The sequence below is a fragment of the Equus asinus genome, chromosome 21 (assembly GCF_041296235.1).
Source record: "Equus asinus isolate D_3611 breed Donkey chromosome 21, EquAss-T2T_v2, whole genome shotgun sequence".
Lineage (NCBI taxonomy): Eukaryota > Metazoa > Chordata > Mammalia > Perissodactyla > Equidae > Equus > Equus asinus.
In genome coordinates this window covers 66,510,393-66,536,694 of record NC_091810.1, presented here as the reverse complement: position 1 = coordinate 66,536,694, position 26,302 = coordinate 66,510,393, and the positions used below count along the sequence as shown (strand labels likewise).

At 38.8% G+C, this 26,302-nt stretch overlaps 1 protein-coding gene across 10 annotated transcripts in view; it reads left to right on the top strand.

The window, feature by feature from the left end:
• The window catches only part of RBMS3 (RNA binding motif single stranded interacting protein 3), a 1,423,334-nt gene that overhangs the window by 416,274 nt on the left and 980,758 nt on the right, over window positions 1-26,302 (top strand). For all 10 annotated transcript variants that reach the window (XM_070492733.1, XM_070492730.1, XM_070492739.1 and 7 more), the window contains one exon: window positions 22,116-22,184. In XM_070492733.1, coding sequence (XP_070348834.1) covers window positions 22,116-22,184 — 69 coding nt within the window. The remainder of the gene's footprint in view (window positions 1-22,115; window positions 22,185-26,302) is intronic.

Here is a 26,302-nt window from a genome sequence, read left to right as displayed (position 1 = left end):
GAAAATGGGACTATGTTCATTGCTGGTGGAAAGGTAAACATGTAAAATGACATATCCAGGTTGGAAAATAGTTTGGCAGTTTCTTATAAAGTTAAATATAAACTTATCTTATGAGTCAGCAATTCTCCTAGGTTTCTACCCTTAAGGATAATGGACAATATATGTCCATACAAAGATATATGCAAAAGTTGTCATAGCAGTAGTATTCATAATAGCACAAAAATGGTGACAACCCAAATATCCATCAACTGTGGTATAGCCATATGATGGAATACTATTCAGCAATAAAAAGGAGAGAACTACAGGTACATGCTACAACATGGACTTCAAAAACATTGTGTTACGTGGAAGAAGACAGGCACAGAAGACTACGTACTAGTCTTCTGGTATCATCCCACTTATATGAAATTCCCAGATCAGAGATTGCTTGGGCCTTGGAGTGGTAGTGGGGATTAACAGCAGGCATGAGGAAACGTTGAGGAATAATGGAAATTTTCTAACATCGGATTGTAGAGATGGTTGTATAACCGTATACATTTACTAAACATCATCAGAATTGTTTAATCACAATGGCTGAATTTTATGGTATGTATGCTATACGGCATTAGAGCTTCTATAAAGAAACCCTTTGAGAATGGGTGTGTGTTTATTTTCTTTGACATTCTCTAAAAATTTTTTTGTAGCTATCAGAATCTATTCCTAATAAATGAAAAGACGAGTTCTATAAGACAGTAAAAAAAAGGGGGACGGGGCTGTAATAGTTACCTCCTGGGTTTGCTGTGAGGATTATGTGAAATAAACACATCATGTTCAGCACATGTTAGCTATTATTGTCATTTTTGTTGTAGTTGTCTCAGCATTTCCCCACTTATTTTTAAGAGCAAAAGTTCTTTTTCTCAGAATACTTGATAATACGATAACTTGGGATTGGTTGTATAAGACATTTTGTCCATTGCCTGTTTTTCTTTTTAATACTCCTTGGACAATTTTTTTTGTTTTTTGTTTTTTTTTTACTTTTCCTTATAACTTGACGAGGGCATATTTAATTTGAGAAAAGGTTTTTTTTATTTCCTGTGTACAATCAGGTTGCAAAACCTGGTAACTTCTCAGTATTTCAGATGCAATAAAATGTTAACTTGTGTGTTCTAGTAAGGACACAGAATTCTACAACAGGTGTTACATTCTCATAAAATTCATATTATTTTTGAGAAATTGAATACAGTATGTTGGGCTGAAGGTCTCTGAAAAGCCAATACATATATGCCCTTTATATCTTTTTTACATTAGACACACAGAAAATCCCACCTAGATGACCTTGTGTTTTGGAAAGGCAAGTACATCTGCTGCTATGCTGTTTTTGGCTTAGCAGGAAATGATTGTTAATTTTGCCCCCGAAAAGGCAGATTACCAAAATACATTAGTGTTTTGGGCATGTGCAGTATAGACCAATTTGGCCCAATTTAAGCTGTCAGAGCAAGATTGCACCCAAACAGAAGTGCTTATAGAAATGAATTGACGACTCCAGTAGTTTTAAATCAATGCATGCTGGGCAATCAGACTCCCTTATCGCTCCCCAAAATGACCTGCTTAAAGAAAATTGAAGCACTGTTATAGTTGAGATAGCTGTGCAATCCACATGCTCAAAGTGGTGATCACCTTCAAATTTAAGCACTTAATTTAAGAGCTCCAATAATTTTAAATTGCTATGTGCCGCAAAGAGTGACAGACGGTTACGAGAGTGCGCCAGTATTTTTAAAACACTTCAGTGTTCAGTGTAATATATTGCTGTAGAAAGGTTCACAGCAAGTTGAAGCAAATTTCCAAATTAACACTGAAAAATAAAAAGCGACATTGCAACAAACTTCAAGTTGGTTTTCTCTTCCTTTTTTCCCCCCTTAGCCAAAAGCAGCCTAGTCACTCATCTCTCCTTTGGATTGAAAAACCTTGGGGGTTTGTCAGGAGCTAAAAGTAAGCCCTTTTTTTCTGAGTATGGACCCCCCACCCCCACCCCCCCACCTAAGACACACTTGGCAGTGGAATATCTCTGTAGAGGGAACCAGGGAGAATGGCCCATGAAGCCAAAGCAAGAGGGACAGTTTGCACAGTCAGCCCTCTGAAATCTCTGCTAGAGTTTTGCAGCACTAGGTGGGCAACTGGAATCCAGCCCCTAGGGTAGTAAAATTTAGAGCAGCGTCCTGGGTGGCTCAGAGAACCAGTGGCTGTGTCTAGAAATGCCTCTGTGTCCAGATACCTCTCCTCTCCTGTCCTGGCCCCCCACTCATGCCAAGTCCCTCCCTCCCCACCCCAGATTCTGCCCCCTGGGCCAAGTCCCATCCTTCTTTCCTCCTAATGCCTCTTTCTCCTTTCTGCTTTCCTTGATTTGAAGTTCCTCTGCACTCTCCCTGTGTATCTAAATTGCTAATTATGGCTCAGCACTTGTCCCTCCCCCACCCTCTCCACTTTAATCTTCATCCATCCCATCGCCACAATGTTCTTCTACTTTCTAATAGGGTCTAATTTTTTTCCTGCAATTGGATTCATAGTCAACAGCCTCCTTTAAACTCTTAATTAAAAACTGGAGGCTTTAAAAAATCAATTTTATTTTGCTATACTTCCTTACAATCAACTATACCTATTTTAGGCATACAGTTTGTTTTTTTGACAATTGTGTGCAGCCATGTAACCACTCTTACTAGCAAGATAGTATATTTGTCACCCCAAAATGTTGCTTTATGCCCCTTTGTGGTCAGTTCCTCTGTTCCTGGCTTCAGGAAACCACCCAGGATCTGTTTTTTTGTCACTGCAGATTAATTGTACCTCATTCTTCGTCAATGAAATGGCGATAGTAACATCCACTTTAGCTGTTGTCCTGAGGTTGAGTGGGACCCCGCGTTTCCCAGCGACCCTAAGGGTGGAGGAGAGAGGCTGCCCACCCCTGCCCTCAGCCCCAAGAGCCTGAAATAGCCTCCTAAAGGCCTGAATTTCTCTTAAAGTTTTCTATTTTAAGTTAAAAACCCCATGCTTTCCCACTCCCCTTTTACTCTGTTTATATGTTTGTTGTAATTTTAAAATTATATTTTAAATTACATACCATCCAGTAAAAATAATGCTCCTGGAAGGGGCACCATATTTACTCTGTGATTTCCAGCATGTTCTAACATACTGAGACTCTTCCCCCAGGTGAGGGGCTATATTGGCTTGGGGCACTATCTAAAACGTTGTTCCTGGCCAGTCTTGCCACAAAGCTGTGACTTGGGATCCTCCAGCTCTTGTTAAGTTTAGTCATGAACAAAGCCTAGTCTAGCAATGTGGGGCTTTTCCAAAGCAGTCCTCGGGGAGGAACATAGCTCGGGAAAACTTCCATTTGGCAGTATGGATAGAAGGCAGGAGTGAACCTCATCTGCAAGCCTTACATATTTGGGGGCTACCTCTGCTTGTGGAATTCTTGACTTTGTGTTTATAGGGTTTATTCATATACTATTTCTATTATGATGATGATTAGGTTGCATTTATTGAACTTCTTGTACTCACCAGGCACTGTTCAAGGTGCACAGTTGCTTTTCGCATTTAATTTACAGGATGATTCTGCAAAGTAGGCACTAATATCTTCATTTTACTGATGAAGAAGCTGAGTTCCTCAGAGGTACTTAAGCAAGTTACTTAAACTTGTACAAGGTCCCACAACAAGCGAGTGGTAAAATTTGGAATCATAGCCTTGTCAAACTTCAAACTTATCTGTCAGCAGTATCTCTGGATTAAAAAACATCGGGCACTCAAAAGGGGAAAGTCTAATGAACTTATGTCAGATTTAGTGGGTCTTTACATTGTGGAATGAGGTGCTTTTCCTAGTCTTCAATGATCCCCTGGGGGTGTGTGTATGTGTAACCCCCTCCCCTCCTCTTCATTATCCATCCCCCTCTCCCTCCCTGGTTCAGAACTGGAAAGGATGGTTTTCTCTGGAAAGTCAGATCTGTAGAGAGGACAAATGGCTTTGATCTTCCACAAGAAAAGAATCCCAGAAGGAAAATTGGGGAATGATAAACCATGGGGCTGGGCTGGGGGCATCAGTTATGTTTGGCTGCCTGGACCCCTATGACGTGGGCTGCAAAGGGTTTTGGATTCCAGTTAGAGCAGGGAGGGGTCAGTAGTACTCCTTGATTTGAGAGGCTCCTGTTCTGTTGCAGATGAGTAGCACAGAAACAGACAGGGCCTGGCTTCTGTGGGATGCAGGGGCGAGGGCACAACATGTCCTTGGTTCTGGGGAAGGATCTGGTTCCAAATGGAAGCTAAACATCTCAGTGCCTCCAGTGTCCCCGGCAGCCCCCTCCAATCCTCATAGAGGGAGGGTGACTTTTCATTTGGAACAATGCTAATGGAGTCATTCGGGTCAGTGTCTCCGAGATAAAATCTGTCACTCCCTTCTGCAGGCTCATTATTTCTACCTTCAGGCTGCAAGGAGACAGCAGAACACTAGAGGATAGGGCTGTTTCCTCTCAGGGCTGACTCTCAAAATATATATATATATATGTGACTGTGGTCTTAAAGGTGTGATGAATTACTAGCAAATCTTCCTCTTAAACAAAGAGGATATCAGTGTTTAAATTCCTTGTGTAAGTTTTATTGCCCAGAAATTCTGCCCCCAATCTGCTTCTGGGTGTGTTTTCATATTGCCGTTTAAGAACAACAGCAAATATGAACTGCATTTAGGGCTGGACTCAGCCTGGAATTAAACCCCACATAGTTCTAATTGTTTAGTAATTTAAACAGGAGAGTGGCATTATGTTGACTCGGCGATTTAAAATTATGCTAAAGCAGGATTTTGCCAGCTGGATCCTTGGCCTCGTTCAGGAACATACTTGGCAGTGTGCAACAGGGACCACTAATCCGTAAGGGTAGAGAAAATGAAATTTTTTACAAAAGCTGAATTTTCCAGAAACTAGCAACAATTACCAATCAAGGGACTAGAACTCCAGGATGGGTAGGGATGCTGTGGTTATTTAAAGCAGCGTTCGCAACTTGTACTTTATGAGAGAAAGGGGAGCATCTATGAGCTCAGCTGTCATTCAAAGGTGAGAAGCCACTTTTATGTAACAGCAAAGGCAGGGGCATGCACTCTGGATTTTTCTTCTCCAGTACTTTAACAGATACATCCTTTTCTAATGACATGGCTCAATTCTGCAACTTCCTGTCCAGTATCCCAGGGAAACGTTGACATTTGAGTGCCCCGATCTTGTGGCCCTCTAGTTTTTTGCAGCCATCTGAACTCAAATGCCTACAGGGTTTCCCTGTTGCAGACTGACTGGGGACCGTAGTGAACTGAAGAACAAGGGGGCAGCGGTTTATTTTCTGTCATATAAGTCCACATGACTGACTATGTGGCTGCATTAATGACCATCATATAAGACCATATGGCTGCTTTATGACCACTGTGCCCCCACATTCCTCCCCTAACAAATGGAGCTTATTTTTGTAATGTGAGAATCTGGGCTCTGTGTTGCCAGACTTTTACAATTTTCATTCTGGATTATAATGTGAATTTTCCCAATATTTAAACATAGGCAACTGACTAATCCACCAACAAACCAAACAAATACTGTGCAGACTGGAGAAAATGCCGCTATGGGCCAGACAGGGCTAGTGGACCACTAGTTTTGATGCCTGGTCTCCAGAGTCTTGGGTGCCCATGATTTGCTGTGTGGGATTCTGCCATCTTTCTTCAAAAGAAGGATGTGTCTTCTGAGAGGAGACTGTGGAAGGTGGCAGCACTGCACTTGGCATTAGAATTGCTTTAGGACTGGTCAAGCTTTGGCATCTTTTAACTGAATGATCATAAGCAAGTCACTTCTCCACTCTGCACCTCATTTAGCTGCCACATCAGTGAAATGTGAACGAGTGCTGACCTTGCCCATTTCTTGGTGTTTTTGTCAGGATTTAACATGGAATGGATATGAAAATACAATACTTTGTGAACTCTTGAGCATGACAGAGGAAAGCAGCTCAGGCTGGTGGTCAAAGATCGGGGTTGTGTCCTGTTGAATGTATTACTAACCAGCTGTGAGGTCTGGTCAAATTGTGGGGTGCTTCTGGGTTTTGGGTTTCTCATCTGTAAAGAGCAGCTTTTCTCAGGAGAGGCATCAGAGCGAATAAGAGGGGGCAAGCCTGAGATCAAGTCAAAGCTCTGGGAGTTGTTGGCTATGTAATCTGGGTCGGTCATGTAATCCTTGCTCTCAGTGTGGTCTGGTAGCATCAGTATCTCCTGCGGCTTGTCAGACATGCAAAGTCTCAGGCCCGACCTCAGACCTGCTGAGTCAGAATCTGTTCCCCAGGTGATTTGTAAGCACCTTAGAATTTGAGAAGCTTTGACTTAACACAGCGCTATTCAAAATGTGGTCCTGGATGACCAGCGTCATCATCTGGGATCTTGTTAGAAAAGTGACTTCTCAGGGCTCCCTCTCAGACCCACTGAATCAGCAATCTGGGCATGAGGACCAGGATCTGTGGTTTAACAAAGGCTTCAGGTTTTCCCGATGCACGACAGATTTAACCTATTTGAGCTTCAGTGTAATTGCATTTCGAATGTAACTGCAATAATAATACGTGTCATTAGACTGTTTTGAAGATGAAAAATATATGATATAGTAGAGTATAATATGGTAGAACATAATATACTATAATATATATCATGTATCTGTAGAGAGAAAATAATCATATACAGTGAGCACAACTTGATAAATAGTGTGCAGTAATGAGTGGAAAAGAAATCGGAAACAAGGTAATTGGTAAGGGTCTGTATCAGTTATGGTACTTTGATTTCAAGCCAGCAGAAACTAACCCTGGTTAACTTAAGCAAAATGGAATTTATTGGAAGGATATGAGGTAGGTCATAGAATTAAACTTAAAAGAAAAAAATAAGCTTCCAGTACTTGGAAAAGGCAACAAGGAGGGAAGCTCCAGGGATCTAGGACAGTTATAGAAACTAATAAATGGTCTCTCCAGGGCACCTTTGTCAGGATGAATCACCTCCAGTTGCCCTTGGGCCATTCCACTCAAGATCCAGATTCTTGGTAAAGAAACTGCCTGGCAGGCTTGGGTCACCTGGGAGACAAGGCACCTGAAGTGTTATGTGTAGTGGGGGTGGAGGAATCTCTCAAAGGATTGTGCTGTTATCAAAAAATGTGGGAATGGGAACTGGGCAAGCAGATCAACAGACACCCACCAGAGATATTTCTGGCTCCAATATTTTGAGGCTAACAGTATGCGTGGACCTTGGCCTTGGCACAGTGTTAAGAAATCCTGCCACAGCAAGCTGAAAGACAGGTGCTAGCTCTTTCAGGAAATCTCCTGGCTGCTCTCTTCCATGGTGCAGCTGTAGGACTTTTCTTTGTATCCAGGCTTGAGTGGTTTTGCTTTGGTAATTAAAGGAGTTGTGTGTACCTTCATGTACACACTGTTGCACACGTGCCTCCCTGCTCATTATAAAGCTGTGAGGTTTCCCTCGAGAAAGAGCAGCTTCTGCCCTCTCACGAATGAAGCCATGAAGTATACAGCAAAGTATGGAAGAATGACACATGGGACATCTTTTTATTTTCCTCTCCCACAGTTTTATAAGTGATTATTTATAAAAACATGCTCATATCTGAAATTTGCCATATTGGCTCCATGCGCTGTTTGTTTTTATGAATATTTTGTTCATGTGAGACAAATGGCTGTGCGTGGCTTGAGCTCCAGCTCTATTTTTTCTCCTTTTGATTCTACCAGTTAATCACAGACATGACCCTTCTTTGAGTGGGGCTTCTCCCTGGCGTGTGTCTGTGCCGTGGTAACAGTAGCTGGTAATGGTTTGTCTGTGAGGGCAAACTGGCATGAATATTGTCTTATTTAATGTGCATGTGAGGGAAGAAGAGGTTTCCAGAGCCTTTTAAAATGATTGTGCTGATATTTTGAACATAATCTGGTGCCTCACAACATTTGCTAATCGAAGTACAGAGACCTGGAAAGGCTGGAGGTCCAGTGGTTCTAGTGTCTGCCCATCAAGCACTCTTGCCCCAACATTGGCCATTAACTCACTTTTTCGCATATCCTGGGTCACTTGGTGTTTCTTTCACTGTATCTTACAGTGGAGGCATCAATGATTATACCATAAAGTTATATTTAAAATAGTCAGTAGACCAAGGCCAAGATAGCCAATACGAATTCAAAGAACTACTTGGTTTTAGATCTGAAATTGTATGGGGTTCCTGAGCTCAATACGAAAGATGTGTTTATGTCTGCAGGAGCAAAAGGCTTGTGGAGGGCTCTATTGAGAATAGATATGATGGTGTCTCCTCTTATGAAAAGATTTTCATTCTAAAGTCCTTGTGGAAGTTAGAAATTGCATACAGTTAAGATTACCCTTGAAAATCTCTTAAATTTCAAATTAAGTCCAGTACCTATGGTTTTGTATGTATACTTATGCAGTAGTATAATATATAGTCTACATAATGGGTAATGTCATTATATAGCATATTATATAATTAATATTATAATAATATATAATATATTATATACAATATAGTAATATAATATAATATAATATATTACTTATATATACTATATATTATATATATTTATATTATAATATATTGATTATATTATTTATATTATATTATATTAATTATAAATATATTATATTAATTATGTAAGATAATATATTATATTAATAATATAATATATAAGATAATATATTATATTAATAATAATATAATTAATATGCTATATAATTATGTAATATGTGCAAATGTGCAACATATATTATATTTATCTTTAATATATAATGTATTATATAACTTAACATGTAATATATATTTATTGTATATGTTATATATAATATGTAGCATATTATATATACTTACACATTATACATACTAGTAAATATATTCATATATTTATAATATATAAATAATGCATATAAACATTTATATTTGTAGTATACAATATCTAATATCTATAATACATGTTTATATCATGTATATATATGAACTATGCAAGTTTATAAATTTCTATCCATGTATATGTAGCATCTGTAGCTGGATATATCATCAAAATGTAATTTTACAGAATTTTAATTATATAGGTAAATGTACCTATATTTGAAATCCCAGAAGTTATGGCCATGCGATTAACTTCTCTCCACCTCAAGGCCTTGCACTAGAGTAGAAAGTGCCTTCTGTGGGCTCCATTAGGGACTTCCTCATTTTATGTTTGCATATAGATATAATCTGAGTTTAGCTTTTTGCATTATGCTAGCTTCTCTGCCCAAATGCTGTGACTATAAGCTATGTGAAAATACGAAGCATCGGCCATATTTGAAGTCTGGTTGTCTCCCAATCTTAGTTTTGGACCTGCATAATTTGGGAGCACAAGAAGCCAAAGAAACTGCTTATCTGCTAGAAATGCCTTTAGAAATGTCAATTGTTTAGGGTCCATTCAAAGAAGAACTGAGTATTCCTGGCAAATGGATGATATTTTAAATCCTCATAATTTATTTACTCTTATTTTAACCATCATAAAAATTGTAGTCTATGAATTATACATGAAACTGAATATTACAAGACAGAGGGGAAACATGCTGGCACACATTTCCTTTCAGCTCAGTCACCTCAAATTATAAACAAGTTCTCTATTTATATCCATCTGCAAAAATGCACATGTATATTACATATGTTAAATATTATGTAAATCAGCAGTTATCATTGCCCCACACACCATTTTCCTACAGACTCTGATTTGATTTTCATAAACAACTGTTTCTCAAAAATAATGTTTAAAACTTCCCTCTCCAATGATCTCTGTTTAATTGAGTATATTACATACCTCTTTTCATTGTAGTTATGAAGGCAGAGAGGCCACCTTGCAAACTAAATTTCTTCCTGGCCTTCTTGTATAAGATGATACAATGGGGCTATTTTCTGATTCATTGCTAAATTTTTTTTGGCTCTAATTTGTTCTGGACTGGCTGTAAAGAATCAAAATTGGATTTCAAGTATGGTTCTTGAGATCCATCTCATTATATTAGACGCATACCTTGCATTTGGTCATTGAAAAAGTAAACATTGGGGGGAAAAAAGCCCAGATCAGGAAACATAGAAAAACAAGTTGTGTTTCAAATGAAATTTTCCGCTTGGTTCTCCCTGTGATCTGTCTATAGACTTTTCTAAGGAAGCTCTGCTGACAGCAGAATTAGTGCCTTCGCAAGGTCCTGGATATGCACAGTACCTTACGATATGACAGGACTCTCTTAATTGTTGTTTCAGGTTGTTCAGAATGACAGGAATAAAACAGTAAACATGAGTTTTGTGTGGAATAAGAGTGGAGTTCATCATGGCCATTAAAAATTCTAATGACATGAAAGCCAATTATTGTGACTTCAGGTGGTTATTCAGAATGCACTTAGATATGTGACAGCTGAGGTAAACATTTCAGCCCCAGACAGCTCCATTAATTAATTACTGCTCAGGATTCTAAAGCCTGCTTAGATGCTTCAAGAGCCATGTGGAATACTTATAAGATGCCTATTCTAGGCAAGTCCAGACAGGCAAAGTAGGTACTTAATAACATTTTTTATGTGTACCAGTTTGATATTTATTTATTAAAGCCCAGATTTAAAAATTTTTCCCCATACTCCATTTTCTCCTATACAGAAACTTATATAGAAAAATCCATAGCAACTTAAAAAGAAAAAACGGTATGTCTGAAGAGGGCAGCCTTTCCACAATTTCTTGGAATTTACTTCACTTAAATACACATTGCACTGGGCAGTTACTTGTTTTTGATTTAATGCTTGTGAATGCTTTTACATGTGCTGGCCCTAAATCCTACATTTTTAAAATTAGCCTCAATTCATCACTTCCCCTCCCTCCTCCCATATTTTTTGAAGTTTCAAATAATGTAGATGGCAACAAAATTCTTCTAAATAGATGACTGTATTTGGAAGAGTTAACTTCACCCCCACTTTACTCATGAATATTTTAATGGAATACGGTTGTTTATTTCTACATAAAGTTTTAACTGGATAGTTAAGTTGTTCTTATTTTAATAATTATGAAATCTTTAGTTTCCTAGGGGGAGAAAAACGGAAGTATAGTTTTCTGCTTTTCTACATCTTTTATGCCCACAAGAAGGATCAGCCACATGATAATTTTCAGGAAGAGTCATAAAAGTGTTCTCTCTGACATATTCCATTCAGTCACAGAGCAAAGACTTCAGAAGTTTTCCACTTGTAAACACACTCATCCTGGAAAGTGTGCGTGCCAAGAGTGTTTTGTACACGGCAATTAGCATGGAGGACAAACTTGATCCATTATGACAGCTGTGGCCATGCTCTCCTCACTACCCACGGCCAAATAGATCAGAGCTTTGTCACAAGTGTCCATGGTTGAGAGGCTCATTGCAGCTGAGATGGCATCTGGTGCTATTTTTGCAGAGGAGAACTTGGTCCTCCCACTCTCTTTCATGATGAAGGTGAAGAGGTGAGATGAAATCCCAGGATAAGAATGGAGGGCTGTGCAGTGTCCCAGGATGTGTTCTTATGGGGGGAAACTTCACGAATTACGTGTCTCTGTGTGTTGAAGGAAAGTCTGGCAGATATAAAGAGAAGTCTCTAATTTGATGTGGGGTTGATTAAACCACTCCTAAAATCCAGCAACCACCACTACCCTCCTTAGGCTTTGAAACGTTCAAGCTTTGAAAAGCCTTTGTAGATTATAGTGCATCACTGGTATCTAAGCTCAGCAAAGTATGATTATCCTGAGGATTCTCATGCCTTTGAAGAAAAAGTGATTGGGTTGAAATTCCAGGTTAGAAGTAGCGCTATTCTGGGAAACTGGGTTCTAGCCACCCTGGGACCAGATCCTTCCCACTTAACATTGTCCACTGTGTGGTATCATTAACATGAAAATGATTTGAAAATAGAGTAATACATGAATATTGATAGACTCACATTTTTACAGACAGCTTGACTTTAGTTCAACCTTCCCAATTTATAGATGAACAGAGAGAACTTGGTTAATGCCACATAATTAGTATCAGATCCAGGAGGAAAAAAACCTGCTTCCCAGATTTCTTTCCACATAACTTATGTGGCAGGCAGCCTCCAAGATGTCCTCCAGTGATCCCTGTCTCCTGGTATTCACACTCTAGTGTGGTCCCCTGCCACGTTCTACCAGGATTGGTCTGTTTAGCCAATAATCACCAATAATCATAGGCCATTAATGAAGAAATTCAAAGTTTTTCCTGTTTAAAAGCACTCTGACGATTCCTGACACCACTGTCTGTGTTTTGTAAGTTTCTAAGACCCTTCCAAGACACAGAAAATCTTCAATTTACTACTTTGGCCAATGAAATCAACTTTGAGTTTTAAATTCTAGTTAAGTTAGTGCCTTAACATTTTCTGGAGATAATGCCCTAATCCATAACTTCCTAATATGATGGTTTTCATACTATAAATTCAAGAAGTAGCGACCACTTCTGGGGTGGGTGTGAGGGAAGGCAGAGGACACAGAAAAATGTGGCAAGCAGTCAGTCAATCAATTTTCCACAAAACTAACAAAGAAGCAAACAGGCACAGAAAACCCAAACACTTTTTTAAGTTTTCTATCTTTGGGGCCATGCTATGTATGAAAGTCAAGGTACTGCTTAAAGTGTTCATTGCCACTGCAAGTTCCAAGCCAGTTCTCTGAGGGGTTAGAATCAAATTGTTCACTCAGGCTGATATACACTGCAATGTAGGTCATTCATTCTTTCCTTAGGTAGATTCTATGAAAGACTAGATCCCTGAGATGTTAACAAATATTCAATAAGAAAACAAGTTGAGAGAGAGGGCGAGAGAGAAGAGGGAATGAGGGGAGGGAAAGGCGGAGAGGGCAGGAGAGAAATAAGTAAGTAAATAGGTTCTTTGGACAAGAAATTTTGGGAAATTGGTTTGGACAAATTGATCCATGGATGGATCTTTGGAACAGAAATTCTCAATGGCTTCTATATGCCAAAATGTCCAGTGACTCTTCATGAGAGAGATGTCCTCGTGTTAACCTTCCTGCTTTCCTGGTACTTGAACATTCCAGGGAAGGATAAGAACGATAAACAAACTCCAGCCTGTGCACCAAATCTGACCTAAGCATATCTTTGCAAATAAAGTTTTATTGGAATACGGCCACATCATATTGTCTATGGCTGCTTTCACGCTATGATGGCAGAATTGAGTAGTTGTGAAAGAGACCATATGGCCCACAAAGCCTGAAATATTTTCAGTATTATCTATTATAGAAAAATTTTGCTGACCCCTAGGTTGGATTATTTTGGAATTGTAGCATTTCTTAAAACTGACCAAAGAAACATTTTTTAGTAGGTCATTCTGCGGGTCCAGTTTCTGTATAACACAATCGGGGAACACTGAGTCAGCTCGAGCTTTCCTGTGGATCTGTGTGTGCCTCCCTTCCCTTTAGTACCTTGAAAGCAGAACATTCTATACTGCCCTGTTATGCAGCTGCCAGAGGAGGATTTCTGTTGCTCTGAGACAGAGAGTGGCAGGTTGAGCCCAGTAGCTAAAGAGAATCAGTTCTTTTTTGTAAGATACAGCAAGATCAAGTTGAGTTACAGAGAAAGCTGCACGATAACAGGAAGCTTATCATTTATTTACTGAGCATCCTGTTCGCCGTTTTTAGTCTTGTGCAGGAAGGGAGCTGGAGGTTACCTTGTGCTCATGTCTTCAGGGACTTACAGTTCTCTGTCTCCTTGAAGAAAGTGACTGCAAGACATGTTAAACAACAATGTGAAGATTCAGGGACTTGATTTTTTAAAAAGACCTAAAAGAGGAAAAAATCCCGAAACTTTTCTCCATAATTTGGAAAAATAATTTCTTCTTCTCCCTTGGGTATGATTCACAGGATACTATATGCTTTTTACAGACTTTTACTTGTATCATGGTAAGAGGTTAATAGTTTTTCTGCTAATAAGGAGAATTAATTATCTATTGCTGTGTAACAAATTACCCCCAAATTTAGCAGCTTAGACAACACACATTGTTTATCTTGCACAGTTTCTGATGATAGGGAATATGTGAACAGATTGACTGGTAGTTCTGGGTCAGGGTCTCTCTCAAAGTTGCAGTCAAGATGTTAGCCAGGACTGCAGTCTCTGAAGGCTTGACTGGGGCTGAAGGATCGACTTTCAAGTTCACTCATGTGCCAGAGGTTTCAATTCCTCACCACGTGGGACACTCCATAGGGTGGCTCATGATATGACTTCTCCCAGAGTAAGTGATCCAAGAATGGAGAGCATGCCCAAGATTAAAACCTAATCCAGGAAGTGACATATTATTATTTCTGCCGTATTCTATTGGTCAAACATACCAACCCTGACACATTGTGGAGGGAACTATAAAATGGTGTGAATATTGGGAAGGAGGAGTTGTTAGAGGCCATCTTGGAGCCTGGAGACCACACTCTGGTTATTTAAAGCAGCATGTCGTGGTGAAGAAACATCTTATGGCCTCAGTCCTTGCCCTGGCATAAGAAATTCAAAGCCCAACATCAAGAAATCAGGCATAAAATCAACTCTGCCCCATGCAAGACCATTGCCAGCCTACAGAGTGCCTTTTTTATAAATGAGAATAAGATAGCCTCCCTAAGGTATTTCACTTCCACTTGTTGGGATAATTGTCCTAATATGCCAATTTTGTTAGAGCAAAACACTTTACTACTTCTGCTGGAAAAGTTGTACCAATGTATGATTTTTTTGTGTTGTGAATGGTTCCCTCATGCAGTGCACAATCTGCACAGCCTCCATATTTGGTGAAAGGAGCAACACTCCTTCTTGCAGTAGAGTTATATATGCCTTAATCTTCCTCACTGGACTGTAAACTCTTTGAGGGTAAGAACTGAGTCTCTTCATGCATTCATTCATTCAACTCATATATACTAAGACACTGCTATGTGTATGATAGTAAAAGTGATGGTTAACAAAGGAAAGTGGTAAAAAAGATGAGAACTCTGCTTTCCTGGTACATAGATTCTAGGGAGGGACATGAACAATGTACAACAAAACAAGTCCATAAACAAGATAATTTCAGATACTGAGAGGAGCTGTGAAGAAAATACAATAAGGTAATGGGATAAAGAGTGGCAATGGGTGGGCTTGCGCGTGGTTCTTTGGGGCAAGGTGGGAAGGGGAGGAGAGGAAAAAGCCACTCTGAAGAGACTCTCACTCATTTTTGTAACCCTGTTACTAATAGAGTGCTTTGCACATACTAGGTATGCGACAAAATGCTTGTAGAGTTCAAGTGCAGTGAGGGTCCAAAGAACTAGTAAATAAACCCTGGAAGGGCCATTTTGACTTCAGTAAATACACTCAGTATCTTAACTCCTAGAGGAAGATGGAGTCTAGTTATTCTACATCTGCTTTTTGTAAGCAAAGCACAAAGACTTGGTTAGGACTCTTTAAATAAGACTCATTCTTTTCTCCTCCATCACTGGAAAATAAATAAAGCCAAGAGGCAAAGTCTATTGAATATGCGTACTAAATCAACCTTTAGTACTAAACTGTATTGAGATTTCCTCCCTTTTATTTTTTGCATTGAGGCTAGCTTAATTTTAATTTTCATTTTGTAATGGAAGGAGGACACAATGAGTAACTCATCCAATTTCACAACTTCAGAGGGAGGAATATGGAAGTTTTGGAGGTGGCCCAGAGGAGGGCAGTGGAATGACTGAAAGGCTGGAAACTAAGGCACACAGAGAAATGTTAAATGAAACTGCTCGATTTAATCAAGAAAAGAATACCAAAGGACACTTAGCATTAACAGGAGATGGAGAATATGTGAGCTGCTTGTCATATATCTTAATGATCTGGGCTTTCATTGAAACTGGAAAGATTTAGGCCAGCTTTTAGGTCCCATTCCTTACCCAACTGTTAGGATTCTCTCTAGCATTAAGAATGTGATAGCACTCCTTGATTGAGCTAATTGAGTCCAGAGTTCTAGGATTCCGTATTTGAGCTCAATAACTTCTTATTAAGATAAGAGTAATTAGTCTGTGGTTATGTTTATAAAGGATGGGGAAGGCACAGACTGTTTCTATGTATCTCATGGATGGTAACAGTATCGGCCCTCAGGAAATGCTGAATCAATGTAGCAACACATATTGGCATCTATTCCAGGATATCACAACAATAGTAAGGAAATCATGCTGCTCTTTCAATAGTAAAATTGTTAAAGAGACATCAGAACTTCATCTCACACCCTTTTTCTCCTTAACAATTTCCTTTTCTTGGCTTGCCTGGTATGCTATTTACTTGTGATTTTTTTGGTGGCTACTTATCAAGGTATGTATGGGTATAGCCTTTACCACTTACACTTTACAAAGTTTCTTGCCCTGTAGAAAGGTTTCTGAGTCAGCTCTCCATACTTGGCTTATTAAAAATATTACTGCTGTCTAGGTTATTTGCTTTTTTGGTCTTGTTTCTTCATGATTCATCTCATTGGGGTTGCAAACATGATTTTCCATCTGAAATTAATCTCTCAGAAGTCATGTCTGTCATCCAGAGTTCAGTCTGTCTGAAGAACCCATGTTAGTTCCTGGATCCCATTTGTCAATGACTTTTTGTGCTAAGATGTTAAATGCAGATGTCCAATTGGCACCTTCCAACTCTATTTATTGGTTTTTCATTCTTCATTCTTTAAATATACTCAAGGCTTAATGCAGGAAAAACTCCAGCTACTGAAAAATGTACATGTTCTCAAAGTTCCTTGTCTTCTGGTGATGGGCAATTAGACTTGGAGGAAGCTGGCCAAGCAAAGGACAGTTACAGGATGGAGTACAGAGCTGACTGGCTGGCTGGCAGTCTTACTGCAGCATCTGGCAGCTTTCCTCAATTAGGAACTGCCATTGAATTTGGTCTGTCTTCCAGGTTTCTGCATAGCATTTCTTTTTCCTTTGTTTAACAGAATACTTTTACAAAGGAAGCCTCTTAATTGTACTCTCTGCATGCTTTTATCACCAAAATGTTTTACACCCTCCTTCTCCTGAACTCCCTACTCTATGATATAAGTAACCTGGATTTCCACAAGCCTCCCCAGCCTAGGGGGGACACCCAGGGAGAGAGAGAAGGTGCCAAGTGGGGTAAATATTTTAGTTTCAATATTTCTTTCACTTCTAGCTTCTGCCTGCTTTTGTAGATCATCTAACTCTTTCAATGTTACCCCCCAGTATTCCTGAGATGTTCGATGTGGTATAACATGCACCCATTAACCAATACTCTCAACTGCAAAGTGGTGTCTGACATTTTTCTTATTTTTTGCTCTGGTTACTTTAGCAATTGATAGTTTCTATGAAGCCATATTAAGGAACTCCCCATCCTAATATCTTGAAGCCTGGGCCAATGGTGCTACAATTCTAAGAAATTATACTAGCCTTTGGGACTCTCAAATCCTATCACTTTTTATGGGTATTTGCCCTCAAGAATGTCACTTCCATCACCGCTGTCTTCTGTTGAAGCAATCTCCTATACATACTTGCCAAAGTTGAATAGGGGTTTTTCTGAACCTATTAATTAATTAATTTGATGTTTACTGAGTACTTACTATATTCCAGGCACAGGCATACCTGATTACATGAGTAAGTAAGATCCAGTCCCAACTTGCTACACCCCTCTCCCCCAACCTTGTAGAATGTACAGTCTACAAGAGGAAGCTGCATTTAGAAGGCAACTACAAGACAGTATGATAACAGTTTTGATAAAGGGTAAGTGTAGATGTGTTAGAAACATATCAGAAGGGTAGTAGCCCATTCCTGGTATTGAGAGAAGGTTTTCCAAGGGTGGGAGCTGGATATCTAAACTGAAACCCTTACCCAAATATTTAATTGGGATGTGGTGGTTCAAGTTTCAATATATATCAGTAGATTAAAAATCAGGTTCTTTTTCTCCAAAGATCTCCCTACAATTTCCAGAAATGTTTCTCTGGAGTTTTAGAGTTCATTTTATCTGTTTTGGGAAAACTGCTATCAATAGTATCCTTGGGTCTTCATGCCTCTATTCTTCATCATTCTTGTCTTTCAATGGATGTATGTAGCAGTAGAAGGGAATTCTGGGATTGTTCTGGGATTTTGCTTTGTTTCTAAGATTTAATGTGAATCTATTGAAGAGCCTCTTAAAAATGCAAATTGCTCGATCCGGATAGCTCCCAGAGATCTGTAAATTCCTGGGGTCAGAGAATTTGCATTTAAGCCAGCATGCCTTGTTATTCTGATCTGGGTACTGCCCTTTGATTAAGCCCTGATTGCAAAGGGCACTAATAAGAGGAGAATGAGGATTCGAACATTTACGTATCTGGTTTGTCAAGTGAGTTTATTTTTGTCTAACCTGAAATCCAAACCACACGCTATGGCTAGTTTATTCAAAAACATGTGAAGGGAACCCAAATAGATTTTGAGTTTTGTGCTGTGAGACTGATTTTCAAATGCAACCATATCCATCAGAAGCTATGACTACAATTCTGAACATTGTCATATCTTTAAAATTTGTAATTGATGTTGACTAGTTGTTTTGTGTCTCTCTGGCATTTTACATTTATCCTTAGCACAAGAAAGAACATGAAGTATGTGATCACAATAGACTGCAATTACCATTATAAAGTTAATTATACTTGTGTCAGTGCTGAAATGCAGTGTGACCTTTAGGAAGAAGTTAAGCATGGGCATGGAAGTATTGTGATATTTATCAAGAGGAGATGGATGTACATTTCATATTAAATTATTATTGCATTCAAATCCAAAAGTGCTCATCTTCTTCCCTTCCCACTTAAAGATTCCTTAATAATTTGGGTAATACGCTATGGGTCACATATCTCATTTTTCTTTAAAATGTGTTTTGAATGTCATGTCATATGAATGTGCTCATATCTTGACTTTGATTGCCAAATTTAATTTTGATTCAAAAACCAAAACTTTTGAGAAGATAAGTGTTGGCAAGAATGTGAAGAAAAGGAAACCCTTGTACACTGTTGGTGAGAAGATAAATTGATTCAGCCACTATGGAAAGGAGTATGGAGATTCCTCAAAAAATTAAAAATAGAACTACCATACAATCCAGCAATTCCACTTCTGGGTATATATCCAAAAGAAATGAAAACAGAATATTGAAGACATATCTGCACTCCCATATTCTTTGCAGTGTTTTTCACAATAGCCAAGATATGGAAACAACCTAAGTGTCTGTCAGTGGATGAATGGAAAAGAAGATATAGTACATATACCCAATGGAATATTATTCAGCCATGAATAAGAAGGAAATTCCATCATTTGTGACAACATGGATTGACTTTCAGGGCATTATGCTAAGTGAGATAAGTCAGACAGAGAAAGACAAATACCGTTTGATCTCACTTATATGTGAAATCTAAAAAAAAGCAAAACTGTAAAATCAGAGAGTACAATGGTGGTTACCAGGGGCTAGGAAGTGGGGGAATTGGGGAGATGTTGTTTAAGGATACATACTTGCAACTAGCAGATAGATAAGTCCTGGAGATCTAATGCACAGCATAGAGATTATAGTCAACAATGCTGTCTAATAAACTTCAAAGTTGCTAAGAGACTAGATCTTAATTGTTCTCACCACAAAAAAGAAATGATAATTATTTGACATGATAGAGGTGTTATGCCACGGTGGTAATCATATTGCAATATATAAATGTATCAAATCAACACACTCTACACCTTAAACTTACACAATGTTATATGTCAATTGTATCTCAATAAAAATATCCCCCCAGCAGCTGGCCTGGTGGTGTAGTGGTTAAGTTTGCATGCTCCGCTTTGGTGGCCCAGGGTTCACCGGTTTGGATCCCAGGCTTGGACCTGGCACTGCTTGTCAAGAGACGCTGTGGTGGCATCCCGCATAAAACAGAGGAAGATTGGCACAGATGTTAGCCCAGGGCCAATCTTTCTCACAAAAGCAAAACAAAAAAGCCAAAGCTTTATTTTTCTGATAATAAAATATAAAATCTGTTGCCAGAATTTCAGGAACCCCTATTGTGGCTTGAAACAATGGTAAATTATGTTTTCAAAACATGGTGCCTCAAAAGTTAGTCTGATGGTGAGCTCCAAAGTTTGTGAGTTAAAGAGACTTGAAGAAACTCTGCTGACATCCAAATTGTTGGGCTGGGAAACCAGCTGACAGCCCCTTCCTAAAAACATGAGAAGACAGAAGCTGCCAAAATATTCAGGCAAAGGGTTCTTTTGGATTATTAACATTATCTAATTAACTGAGAGTTAAGAAGTTTCTTTGGTATTTTAAACACATAATATTGAAAGTAATCTAATCTTTCCATGGAAAGTCAGTGTTGCCACTATGATCAGTAATCATTTATAGTCTCTAAAAATGTAGAACGTTCAATTGAATAGATTTGGGGCTGGATGGGAAGGGAGCATGGGGACCATCTAATTTAACCTTAGTTCACAGTCAGGAAAATGAACATCAGAGAAGGTACATGGTCATTCAATGGTAAAGTCTGTACATTTGAAGTTCGTTCCTCTTGCTTCTCAGTGAGGAAATACAATTAAGCTTTTAGTTTAACTTCTAGCTACTTCCTTGATAGTTCTCCCTTTATTCAATATGAAAACTGAAATGCTCCTTTCACACTTTGCTATAGAGTCCAATCCTATTAACCTCAGTGGGGCAGAAGAGAATTGGGAGGGCCTGAGAGTTGATCCTAGCCCTGTCGCCTCAGACGGGCACATGCTGTAGGGAAGTTGAATTGAGCAGGCAGAGTACAGCATTTAGCCAGCATGCCAACCTCACTGTGGCAGAGATTCAGGAAAGCTGTCAGAATCAGCAAAGGCCAGCACAGAATTACACAGGGTTCCTGAAAGGCAGATGGAATGCAGTGATGGTGAATGTGGGAGTTGGCAATACTATATTTGATCTATTGATCATTTTCCAAACATACCAATCACTTTCACATTTTCATGCCTCTGTCATTATGTTCTCTATGCCTGAAGCATCCACAAATTTCTGAGGAATTGCAATCTTGTAATTCGACTCTTAATTTGAATGAGCTAGCAGAATGTATCATTACACTCTGCAAGTAACAGAAAACATGATTATAGTCAATTACACAAGGAGGGTTTAGGAAAAATAGCAGCCTGAAGTTCTGGTTCAGCTGCTTAACAAGATCAGGGTTAGTATCTCTGCTCTTCTCTTGGCGTTTTCCTCATGGTCACAAAATGGTTGCTCCAGCTCTGTGTAGCATATCTTCATTTAGAGAGAAAGAGGACTGATGGGGAACGTATAAGCCTTATCTTTTCCCTTTTATCAGAAAACTAGAGGGCTTCCCAGAACTCCCCTACCCCCTGGAAGAATTATGCTCATGTCTCATTGACAAACATTAGTGGGAAGGAACGCTGAGAAAGTGACTATGTAGCTTTTGTGGCCTCTATGGTAGAAGCAGGCGAAGAAAAACGGTGTCAAGAATGGTTTTGAATGAGCTCATCTTAGGTGAGATGTGGCATTTTACAAGCCCAGGTTGTTGGTAGCAATGGTGTTGTTAGGTCTTTTGTAAGATGAAGGATCTTTTTTAGAACAAGAATAACCGATTCTCAAATGACCTCATTTATTAACTTGCATATTTATATACCAGTTTTGTTTCAAGTGGAAACTTATAATAACATGTCTTATTTTCTACTTGTTGAATGAATGCCCTGTCTGTGTGTGGCACTTTACTGTACAAAGTGTTTCACACCTATTATGATATTCATCCTCACAGGAAGCCCATGACATAGAAATTATTACCCTAGTCTCAGAGAAGAGAAGGTTGAGACAGAGAGCGCTTGGGTGCCTTCACTGGGTCAAACCACTAGGACAAATTGAGACTTTGATCCAGGTATTTTGACTCGAGCGTCTATACTATTACACTCACTGAGGAGAATATGCTTTAAAAAAAATGAAACAGAAAGGTTCAGTTCAGACAGAGTCTAAGATGTGATAATTTTTGGAAATGTAGACACAGAATAAATAATTTATTCAGAGAAACGTAAAGTGTATTTAGTTTGTGTGACAGCATGAAATCCTTTTTTTCTTCCCCTTTTCAGAGACCCTCAGCCAGCAAGTCTTCAGGTGCTCCTTCCTATAGCAGATGGTCCAGTTCACAGCCACATCAGGTAACATGCTCTTCGTAAGAAACCTGACATGCTTGTTTCCCTTGACGTGCGCTTAAACTTAACAATTATTTCATTGCTGGGCAAATGTGGAGGGTGTGGGCTCCTGCCTATTCTCGCCTCGAAGGTGGCCCCCTCCCCAGAGGGCTGTGCAGTTCTTCACTGGTTACTTTTCTCTACCTCAAGTTTTGGGTCAGGACTATGTAAGGGGAACAGTGACAGAAAAATGCCAAATTCCCACATTCAAAGCCCTCTTCAGTGGACAGCTGATGAAATCAATCTAGCAATTATTAGACGTGAGTTTTGCCTTTTTTTTTCTTCAACAAAGATTATCCCTTCTGTCCCTTTTATTCCAGGAAAGTGAGACCTAAAACCTAGCGGTTGGTTGTCCAAGATTATATGAATTTAGTTGGTCTAGGCTTCTATGGTTTTCTCCCCCAGAACTTATTCAGTTTTACAAATCCATACGATCCTAGGGGAACTACCCAGAAAGATAATCTAATGTAATTATTTTGTGACTCTGTGCTAGTCCTCCAAACTTTTCACATGCTGCGATGAAATGAGAAAAGTGAAGACAGGTAGTATTTGGGACAGTCCTTAATTCTGAGAATATATCCTTTTAGTTGTCTGAGATTATAATGACTTTCTTTTATGAAATCAGGGACCTATTAGATGGTATTTGCATAGTTTTTAGCATTCCGGGCAAATTCAAATGGTGGCCGCCCCACACATGTTTCCCAGTGTTTTTTTCTTTGAATTCTTACAGGTACATGAAACGCAAGAGCAAGCAAAAATGGGTTTCATCTTTACTCTCTCACATACTGAAAGAAATCTGGTTACGTGGGGAGCCTTTCAGTATTAGCAGTGCGTTTTTGATTGAGGAACACAGCTCAGTGGCATTTCCAAATGGCACTCTGATTAAAACTAGTATTGCAGACATCTCTCTTGTATTGAGCGTTCTCTGTAACTCTAAGTAAAAGGAGTGGTAGATTTTTCTGTATTTCATAAATTTCCTTGGCGATGGCCTATTGTGCTGATCATTTGCTCGTTTGTTTTCAGATCTACTCCAGGCCCATCCCTTGACATCTACTTCCCAGGCTCCTTTGTTAACTGATTCCTATATAGGTTCTCCCAGTGGGAGGTATTGTTGGCAGATTGAAAGGAGATAGAAAGGGAAAAACCCAGGATATATTTCTCCCTTTCTGTTTGCTTTGGGCAGTATTTCCCCATGTCTGAGCCTCTGTGTGGATCCATCTCCCATAAGTCAGCCCTGGCTTCTGGCCTTTAGGTACAATCCCCCTCTCCTAACACCCTGGGAGGTAGCAGCGTCCTCATCTTTCCCTGTTTGCTTTTTCAGCTCTACCAACACCCTTATAACTGGCACCCTATATTAAATTGCTTATCTTGGACTGCCTTGTATGGGCTCTGTTTTTCCAACAGTTCTTCCGACTGTTTTCTGACTGATACACCTACCATGGGATGATGCACTTCATTCTTTTGTTTCTATCACAGTGGCGTTTAATTTTAGAAATATTATGTGAATATTTACAGGATCACCAGGCTTGCAGCTGCTGAAAACTCTGAGATTTATTCTCTTGAGCTGGCCTGGTGGGTGGTAATCCTTTTACACCCCTCTCCCACACAGAATAATTATTCCTTTTCTTTGTTACTCATGCTCTAATCCTTCCCTTTTAAATTTGTGTTTATTACAAAAGCTTTGTCTTTTGTGTTTGCAATATAATAGGCTTATTGGCTTCAGTCTTTGAAAGCACCTACACAAATTCTCAGCCTGAGGTAAAAAGTACAATTGCAACTCAATCCTGGATTCCAGCTTTGCGTCTTCTCTGATTTTTGGCATCAGCAGAACATTTAGGAAAAAAAAAAAAAAAACGAGTCATGGATTTATATCAATAAGAGTCCAAGGGGATCTTTTTCTATTTGTTTTCAGAACACAATTTATAAACCTCAGACCCGAACATAGATACAGCAATGAGTAAATCAGTACACAGGCAGATACCTACTCATTTGAGAATTAGTATCATCACCATTCCTTCATAATCATTGTCATTCTTAACATTTATTGAACACTTACTATGTGGTGTCCGCTACTTTCTTTACGTGCGCTATGTCTTGTAATCTTCTTAATATCTCTATGATAAAGATGCAATATTTTACAGGTGAAGGAACTGACAATGTGAACATTTAATTAACTTATCCAATAACACAGGGTTGGTTCTGTCAAATTCTAGCACCTTCATCTCTTAACCATTGGCAGTACTATCCCTGTAAAGATTTTAGACTAATTTGAGGCCACTGAAGACCATCTTAACACATAGTTCTGTTTTGAGCTGACCAGAACACAACTTTTTGGCCTCTAGGTACTATTTCTACTCTGAAATTATTTTTTCACAATTAATTTTCTGTGTTGAAATATGGGCTTATATCCACTCCAGCACAGGTCAATCTATTTGCAAATAGGCAACTTTTAAAACTTAGGCTTTAATGTTTTTATTAACAAGTTTTAGTTAAAAATGCAATATTTGGTATTTTATTGGGAATAATTTGAAAACATATTTATGAGAAAGAAGTAACTCCTCCCATTGCTTTGCAGTTTGTAAGGAATATACACAGAGAGCTTTGTATGCCTTGCAAATATCTACCAAATAAAAGTCATTATGAATTGCACTTTGAATAAATGAAATAGACCAATGAGAATAGTGACTGTCTGACTGGTGTCTTCAAATCTGAAACACAAAGCAGTAAACTGAAATTGTGATAAGTTTTTCATGAATATTGTGTACTTCTTTTTAGAAAAGTTTCACATGTCCCATCATATCTTCCGTCTCATATTCAGAAAATTCCTTATAAATATTAAATAGCTATCTTCCTATGGTTTAGCAATGGAAAGTTTTTCTTTTGGATAATTGGCACCAATCCAAGCATTGTGTCTTAAGAACTCTCAGTGTAAAATTTTGGTCAATAATGATCCATTGATTGATTGATGACTCTTTAGCCTTTTAGTAAACTTTGTGTTCAGATTAGTCTTTGGTGGGTAAGAACCTCAAAGTTCATCTAATTAAAAGGGCAAAACAGTGAATTTAAAAAAGAGACATAGCATGTTAAGGGGTAACAATTGACTCAAGAGAATTCAAACAGATAGTCCAGTGTCAGCATTTTCTAACAGCAGATAGAACTGACAGCATTCAAGGCCGACAGCAGAAGTTTCAGTTATGGGGAAGGATTGGTGTTGAAAGAAGAAGAGAGCATTTTACTATCTTACTATGTTTTTGTAAAGAAGAGGAGTGTACTCTGCTGATAAAAAGCTACAGTGAGTATTTTTCCTGGATTGTCTTGCATATATTTTCATACCTCTGTATGAAACTCCATGTATTGAGCATATAGTAGGAGCTCACGAAGTATTTGTTGAATGAATGAATGAATAGATGAATGAGTGAATCATATGAAATAACAGCAGGAACAGAATTGTGAAGGTGGGACCTCAAATTCATATTTATTTTTTTCTTTCCTCTTAATTATTAGTTTCCACCTTCTTCTTAACTGAGGCTTACGTCAAAGATGATAATTATGAATTGATTGAAGTAAAATGCATTTCACCTCATTGCTGGAGTTGGTTCTGATGACGAGCACTGTGGTAGACGCCGAGGCTGCCAGAGGCCAGAAGAGTCTATACTCAGAATTGTTGGTGAATCTGATATTCCTCACTTATGCTCTCCACATTATACATTTGGGGTTAATGTGGTCACCATGGGATTTCAGTGAGGAAACATTCAATGTTGAGACTGTGTGCATGGTTGCTTGATGCTCTGGGGTCCGTGGAGACAAAAGCAAACTCCTAGTTTATTCTGGTTCAGGATTCTGAACAAATTAAACCCCTTTATCTGTGTGTAGGTTTGTTGAACTTTGTTTGAAATTTAAAAAGTTAGAAAACATTTTGTTTTTATGTAAATAATGCTTATCAACCAAAGATCACCAAGAATGCACAGTGTTCAACCAAATTTGGACTCATTACTTGTTGCTTGCTGCTTTAAAGGAGACAGCACACCATGGAAAATTTTCCAGAGATATCTGAATAAGAGATTGTTGTTGTGGGATGCGCTTAT